The 8,351-nt window shown below is 38.4% G+C and overlaps 1 protein-coding gene across 1 annotated transcript in view; it reads left to right on the top strand.

Annotated features, from left to right (window-relative positions):
- The first annotated feature begins 357 nt into the window (after positions 1-357).
- Positions 358-8,351, top strand: part of mthfd1b (methylenetetrahydrofolate dehydrogenase (NADP+ dependent) 1b) — a 49,102-nt gene continuing 41,108 nt past the window's right edge. The window contains exons 1-3 of the mRNA XM_084393905.1: positions 358-541; positions 5,365-5,449; positions 7,692-7,751. Coding sequence (XP_084250031.1) covers positions 504-541; positions 5,365-5,449; positions 7,692-7,751 — 183 coding nt within the window. The 5' untranslated portion in view covers positions 358-503. The remainder of the gene's footprint in view (positions 542-5,364; positions 5,450-7,691; positions 7,752-8,351) is intronic.

The raw sequence follows: 8,351 nt of genomic DNA, 5'->3' as shown, positions 1-8,351 counted from the left end.
CACCGACTCTTTCTATTGGCCTTTCAAAATTTCATATAACATCAGTTTTCACATATTTTACTTCTATTTTAGTAGGCTACATAATATAGCATGACTTGTTGACATCTTAATATTCCAATCAATAGACCTTCCACCTTTTTAATAGCTGTCTGAAAATATGTTTGTTGCTTGGTTGGTCAACTAACTAAATAAATAAATAAATAAATATTGCTCATTGGTAAATAATAGTAAAAAAAAAATCCACTCTTATTTCAGCAGACTAAAAAAAAAAGAAAAAAAGAGGAAAGTTGATTGGTGCAGACAGTTACACCTACATCACTGACGTATATTTACGCACTTGATGATATTCACAAACATAGGGGCAGATTAATTTCGTACCGCCAGACAGACACACACAGAAGTAGTAGAAGAAGAGTTCAACACGTGCTCTCAGTAGTTAGCAGCGTAAACTGTAGAACACACAACTTTGTCTCACTTTTAAGGAAAGCTTAAAAAATCTTACGATGCCAGCCCAAATCATCTGCGGAAAAGCGATCTCAGCGTAAGCTATTTTCTATCTTTTTTCATGTTACGTTGATAAAGCTATAAACTCATTTTTATGTTTTTTGTTGAAACGTAGGCCTATTTGTGTGAATTAGAAAGCAATAACATTTTAGAGAGAGTGCCTGTTTGTTTGTTTTTTACACCGCTCAGATTCGTGGTAGTTTTAATGGATTTTTGTCACGAATTGAACTCTGAACTCTTGAGAAATGCACTGAAGGTTTTTTTATTGATCGCTTTATCGATGATATTAAAGTCTGAAAGAGTATTATGTAAACCAGAACACACTCAAAAGGTGTAGAGATCTTATATTGTTTTTATGTATGGAGACCAAACATCACATGATCTCCATCTGACCATCATTACTCTGAATGGATGGCACAGTCAGTATAATTAGCCATTTAGATAACTTGCAGTGCACACACAAATGTTTTTAAACCTAATAACATTTTTCTTATTTTTTTACCCTTATGGTTATGGTGTATCCAATGTGTGTAACTAATTTACATTGGCCATTTTCTACTCTAGTTTTAACATGTAGGCTAATTTAAACAGTCATTTTAACATTAAGTCAAGTCACCTTTATTTATATAATGCTTTTTACAATACAGATTGTATCAAAGCAGCTTCACAGTGATAACATGAAAATAATACAACAAAATTTGTTTCTAGAAGAAAATTATGTCATCGTCCACCTTAAGTAAGGCAGATCAGGTGACAGAATGGAGAAAAAACCTTGGGAGAACCCAGGCTCAGTCGGGGGCCAATAACTGAACCTGCTCTCTTGATTAGCTTATTTATCCTATTTTTTGTCCTCAGCAGATATACTGCCCCCCCAGACAAGTACAGCATAGAAAAGAACACTGGCTAAATCCCTTGATAAAAAAACATTTTTTTACACTTTGTGCTTATGTTGAATGATCTGAGTTTTCTCAAAAAGAAAAGTCTCGACTGAGCCTTCTTCATTAAAACATTAGTATTCTCTTTCCAGTTTAGTTTGTCATCCACATAGACACCTAAATATTTATATGACTTCACAATGTTGTATTGTGTTAGTAGTGACAATGTTAAACCTACTTGTATGTGAGTTCATCATACTGTATGTTCTGTGCATTGGGCTATGTAAACAATCAGAATAATGAAAATTGTATGTAAACGGGAGTGAAAAATTTAGCTTGTGTCATGTTAACATCTTACAGCATTTAAGTCTTTACATTATTGCTGCACATGTAAACATAGGCCTAGTCATTAAATGCTAGAATGAAGTGGTCTACTCTAAAAGATTCTGGTAGATGGGTCCCCAGGTCTCTCTAGTAAGTCCGCATGGCTACATCAAAGGTTTCCACACAGAAATTGAGAAAAAAACCTTGGGAGAAGCCAGGCTCAGTCAGGGAGCCAGTTCTCTGGCCTAAATGAACACTACCCCTTTTCCACCAACAAGAACCGGGTGCTGGTTCAGAGCTAGAGCTATTGCCAGTTCGGAGTTGGTTCGACTGACGAGCTTACTAAGAACCGGTTTGCGTTTCCACCGGCCAGAGAGAGCTATATCTTACGTCACTGCATACGTATCATGTTGCTCAGCAACGCGCGTGCGGCAGCGCCAAACACAAACACACCAGACTTGTTCGAGATGCATCGGCTTCTCGCAGAACGATCAGCACATGAAATCAAAGCACTGCGAAAGCGATCAAAAAGCACAAGGAGTCGTATGATCTCCAAACACTCCCGCAGCTCTGATCGGTCCACGCTGCTCCGATGCATCTCGAACAAGGCATCAACAATAATAGACGTTGCGTTACTATGGATGCTCACGGGTTTGCGAAAATAAATCGGCATCCAAACACGGCGAATCCAACGCGTTCGTGCAGCTCGCCGTAACTTACATAGACGGATATTATAATCGAGCTGCTATTAGCTCGACTAGCTGCTATTTAAAAATGGCGGTCACAAGTTTCTCTTCAGTCTTGTTGGCCACGGTAACCCCGCCCCCAGCCTCTGACGCAAGCGGTTCTTTCTTGGCTCCGTTCTAGACCCTGCAATGATTTGGTGCTACTTAAGAACCAGTTTTACTGGTTCGGAGCTGGTGCTTTGGCGGTGGAAAAACAAAGAACCGATTTGAAACTAGGCTCTGGCTCCGAACCAGCACCAGCTCTGCCTTGGTGGAAAAGGGGTAACTGTTATGTGTAAAAAATGGATTGGAATAAGTCACATGGGCATTAGGTGGGAAGAGTTGTACAAGCAATACAGTCAGTGCTGGTAGTAACTGATTATATATAATCTGGATTACGTAATCAGATCTAAAAAATTAAGTATTTAATTAGATTATATTACATTTTTACAATGCTTGTAATCAGACAACTGTTACTTTTTTATTGATTACATGTCATTCTTACAATGGCAGTAAATTATTCCTAATTCATTGATTCTCCCTACTACTATCTTTTTATTTTTTAAATGTTCCTTTCTAAAACAGCTTACTGCTTGTATATGTTCAGAATGTCTTCCAGGTTTGTGGAATTGTTGTGGAACACAGATCAGCCACTAGTCATGTGCCCATATCACACTGAAAACAGACATCACTAATCACTGGATCTTCAAAAATCATTTCACTTTTAAAGGGATAGTTCACTAAAATGTTTTAATTGTAATCACTTACTCACTCTAAAGTTGTTCCAAACCTGTATGAGTTTCTTTCTTCTGATATTTTGAAGAATATTGGTAACCAGACCGTTTACGGAAGACAAATGACTTCCATAGTATTTTTTTACTACTATGGAAGTCAGTGACTACCATCAAGTGTTTGATTACCAACATTCTTTAATACATTCTTTCTCTTGTTCAACAGAAGAAAGAAACTCATACAGGTTCGGAACAACAAAATGTTGTCAAAATGACACATACATTTAATAGGCTTAGTGTCATTTTAAGTTAAGTTTTATAGAACACAGTGTATGCTTCAGAATAAATTTCATTTACATAATTAATCCTTTTATCTTTCCGGACAAGTAACTTTTTTACTCGAGCTAGTGAATGACCTATTTACTTTACAAATTACTATTTACTTAAAGGGGTCATATAATGGTACATGCACTTTTACAAGTTGATTGTACTGAAATGTGTGTTGGCAGTGCCTGTACACAACCATCATAAAATGATAAAAATCCATCCAGTGTTTTTTTTAAATCTTATTATATGTTTTCCCCCATCTCAAATCAAGCCCCTCCCACGATTGTTGATTGACAGCAGCGTTTCAACACAGACCCGCCCTCGCTTGTGAGCGAGCTGTCAATCATATATTAATCTTTGCAAATCGCTTGCTGCACACTTCACGATGAATGCGGCTGTTTACACTCAGGGTACATTACAGCATGTTTTCTATGTACGACGTTCTCAATATAATTCATAATCCCACGTTTATAATGAACAACGCGTTATGGTTATTGTGTTACGGTGTACGCACAGAACAGAGGGGCGGGGTGAGCAAAGCTCATTATCATTTAAAGACACATGCACTTTAACGGCGTGCTGAAAACAGAGCTGTTTTTGACCAGGTAAAATTAGTGTTTTCTTACAATACTAATGAGAATTTTTAATTAAAGTATATTACAAACTTTTAATTTAGACCCTAAAGAATCATATTAGCTTGTACAAAAATGGCATTATATGACCCTTTAACCAAGGGTGTAATTTGTGGGGGAGATAAACCCCCTAATATTTATACCATGATCACATGAAATTTTTTTTTTTTTTTACTATATTAAACATTACAACCCCCCCCAATGTTCAAACCAAATCTATGCGCCCGCCTTTAACAAATGTACTTGTCTGAAGGGCAAGCACATGGCAAGGCTTAATGTCGAGCCCTGTGGGTGATTGGAGGGCATTAGAGGGATTGGATACACTTGATGTATCTTTCAAAATACACAATCAAGGGCATAAAGCAAAGGCTGCATTCAAATTGAGATGGCCTTTGACATTATGCAATGGAAACCGACATATGCATTCTTACTTGGATGCTTCCAATTGAAAAGCAGCCTATATTGTGTGTGTGGGAGTAGGAGAAGCACGCAAGACCTAATGTGAAGTGAAAGTTCACAAAATTCATCAGCTCCAGATGTATATTTCCAGATATTTTTTCTTCTGAATCAGGACAGCTGAGTGGGAACATAATTGGCAATGAGCAATTGGCTGTTTTTTTTGTGATTTTACAAACCAAAATTCAGACACCTTAAACATTTCTCACATTATCAGTTTATTCGCTATAGTTTAGAAAATGGTAATAAAATATGACAAGAACTCAGAGTTTCAGAGAGATTTCACTGGTTTTGGCCATCCTTCTTGTTAGACTGTTTCACAAATTGAATAATTGAATTGAATAATAGCTGTCAGCTGTTAAGTTTAAGAACACAATTAGATAATACCAATTTAAATCAACCAATTAGCAAGCGATGCTTAATTGTGTTCAGTCTGTGGTGTAAAAAGGTTGCATTAGCAATTAACGAAAAAATATTTAAGCAAAACATGGTCAGGTCAAAGTGTCTGAATAATTTTTGGTCCCAAATTTTTATAAATTTTACTGGTAGTCCACTGTGTGAAGAATTTTTGGATATATGTCACAGTTTACTTTATTTTGCTCTCCTCAATTACATAAATGAACTATAGTGTCCTACACCCACTTATAAAAAATATCAAAAATGATCTCTGGTGTCTGAATAATTTTTGGTTTGACACTATATCATAAATGTGTGTATATGTAGGACCTTGTATTTTGCTTTGTTACGCAATTGCTTGCAGAATTAATTTTGAATCCTTATGTTTCTCCAGTCAGGTCAGAGAGAGGTTGAAGGAAGAGGTGAAAGGCATGAGGATGACTCATCCCAATTTCAAACCCGGCCTTGTGGTGTTACAGGTTAGTAGTGACAAGTTACTGGTTTAAATGTTGAATAACAAAGTATGTGTTTTATGGCCTTATTTCAGTGACTTCAAAATATAATTTTTTTTCAGTAAACGTCTTTTTTCTCAAAAATACAAACTTTTACACACATGCTGGTTTTCCAGTTCTAGCTGAGCGCATTAACATGATTATTATAGATTACACATTATAACTTGTCGTGATGGAGCCCATTGCTTCAGAGAGAGTTATGCTTGTTGTTGGACATCGTTTTATTAAATTCTGCGAGGATCAGAAGAACTGATGAAATTAAACTGCCACTATGCCTATATGCCGGCAGCCTCTGTAAATACCTGCAAGTGACCGCAGCCCTGTTCGCAAAATGACTTCAACATCCAAATTCTATACGAATGTTGGTCAGACATTTTGTTGGGCTTAATGCATCATACATAGTGTTTTACATGCACAAATGGTCACAACACGTCATCTTAATGTTCATTTTGAACTAATGCAAAACTCAAGAAAATCTGCCTCTAGCGCATTACATTTCTACACTCACCTAAAGGATTATTAGGAACACCTGTTCAATTTCTCATTAATGCAATTATCTAATCAACCAATCACATGGCAGTTGCTTCAATGCATTTAGGGGTGTGGTCCTGGTCAAGACAATCTCCTGAACTCCAAACTGAATGTCAGAATGGGAAAGAAAGGTGATTTAAGCAATTTTGAGCGTGGCATGGTTGTTGGTGCCAGACGGGCCGGTCTGAGTATTTCACAATCTGCTCAGTTACTGGGATTTTCACGCACAACCATTTCTAGGGTTTACAAAGAATGGTGTGAAAAGGGAAAAACATCCAGTATGCGGCAGTCCTGTGGAAGAAAATGCCTTGTTGATGCTAGAGGTCAGAGGAGAATGGGCCGACTGATTCAAGCTGATAGAAGAGCAACTTTGACTGAAATAACCACTCATTACAACCGAGGTATGCAGCAAAGCATTTGTGAAGCAACAACATGCACAACCTTGAGGCGGATGGGCTACAACAGCAGAAGACCCCACCGGGTACCACTTATCTCCACTACAAATAGGAAAAAGAGGCTACAATTTGCACGAGCTCACCAAAATTGGACAGTTGAAGACTGGAAAAATGTTGCCTGGTCTGATGAGTCTCGATTTCTGTTGAGACATTCAGATGGTAGAGTCAGAATTTGGTGTAAACAGAATGAGAACATGGGTCCATCATGCCTTGTTACCACTGTGCAGGCTGGTGGTGGTGGTGTAATGGTGTAGGGGATGTTTTCTTGGCACACTTTAGGTCCCTTAGTGCCAATTGGGCATGGTTTAAATGCCACGGCCTACCTGAGCATTATTTCTGACTATGTCCATCCCTTTATGACCACCATGTACCCATCCTCTGATGGCTACTTCCAGCAGGATAATGCACCATGTCACAAAGCTCGAATCATTTCAAATTGGTTTCTTGAACATGACAATGAGTTCACTGTACTAAAATGGCCCCCACAGTCACCAGATCTCAACCCAATAGAGCATCTTTGGGATGTGGTGGAACGGGAGCTTCGTGCCCTGGATGTGCATCCCACAAATCTCCAACTGCAAGATGCTATCCTATCAATATGGGCCAACATTTCTAAAGAATGCTTTCAGCACCTTGTTGAATCAATGCCACGTAGAATTAAGGCAGTTCTGAAGGCGAAAGGGGGTCAAACACAGTATTAGTATGGTGTTCCTAATAATCATTTAGGTGAGTGTATATTAATTCAGAGAGTATATTTTCATGTCTGTTTACATTCAGGATTTATTAAATTAAAATACAGTTATCAACATTTGAAGTAGATCAAAACCTTTTATACAAGAATTTTTGAATAATACCGGTTCTTGTCTTAGGACAACTTTGAACTTTTTTTGATCCACTTCAAATGTTGACTACTGTAGTTGGCTAGAAAAACCCAACTGAGATTGCACGTACAGTTTATGTTCTGTTACCTTTCCCTACCCCACTAACTTGCTGGATACTTGAAAATCACTGGTTCAGATATGTTTAATTAGAGGTCGAATAAAAATCTGAGAGACAGTGGTCCCCCAGGAGTTGCCCATCCTTTTCATCTAGTAGGAAACGTACATTATAGTACTAGGACAACACATTACTTAAGCTAAAAAAATGCATGAAAGTTCTCTTAAAGGTTTTACAAGCTGTGTTTGGTATACTTGTTTAAATGTTTGATTGTTTGTCTGTTATAGGTGGGAGACAGAGAGGACTCAAACTTGTACATCAGCATGAAGCTGAAAGCTGCTGCTGAGGTAAAGCCACATCAAAACAGTGTATAGGGATGGTGCTTAAAGGGATGGTTCACCCAAAAATGAAAAATTGCTGTTAATTTACTCACCCTCAGGCCATCCAAGATGTAGGTGTCTCTTTGTTCATCAGCAGAAATGTAAAGAAGTTTTTTTAGCTGAAACCGTAGTCCTTGGTGAATCTCTTGGAGGACAGGTTAAAGCATAGTTTACCTCTATCTATCGCCAAGCATAGGTCAACCTGAGACACAGCTATAGGGGAGCCCCACTATAAGGATGCCCACAAGCAAACTTCCTCTACTCATTAGCATTGTCGCCATGGTTGAGCACCCATCCACAGGGGAGCAATATCCCTGCTTCATGACCCAACGTTAGTCTGGGAGGGAGGTAAACGAAACATGGTTCCATTTACCCTGCTCTACCCTAAGGGGCTAAGCAGCCTACCCACAAAGAGCAAACCAGGCTCCTTAGAGCTACCACTCCCCCAAGGTAAAGCCTACATCTCTACTTTGCCATAACATGGGAGTAAGATGAAGCTGAGCAAAATGTAATGTGCCCAGTAACTCCATCACCCAGGCTCTAACCCCAAAAAGAGCCAGAGAGACG

Source organism: Rutilus rutilus, assembly GCF_951802725.1.
Source record: "Rutilus rutilus genome assembly, chromosome: 21".
NCBI classification, from domain to species: Eukaryota; Metazoa; Chordata; class Actinopteri; order Cypriniformes; family Leuciscidae; genus Rutilus; species Rutilus rutilus.
This window is presented reverse-complemented; position numbering and strand designations above follow the sequence as displayed.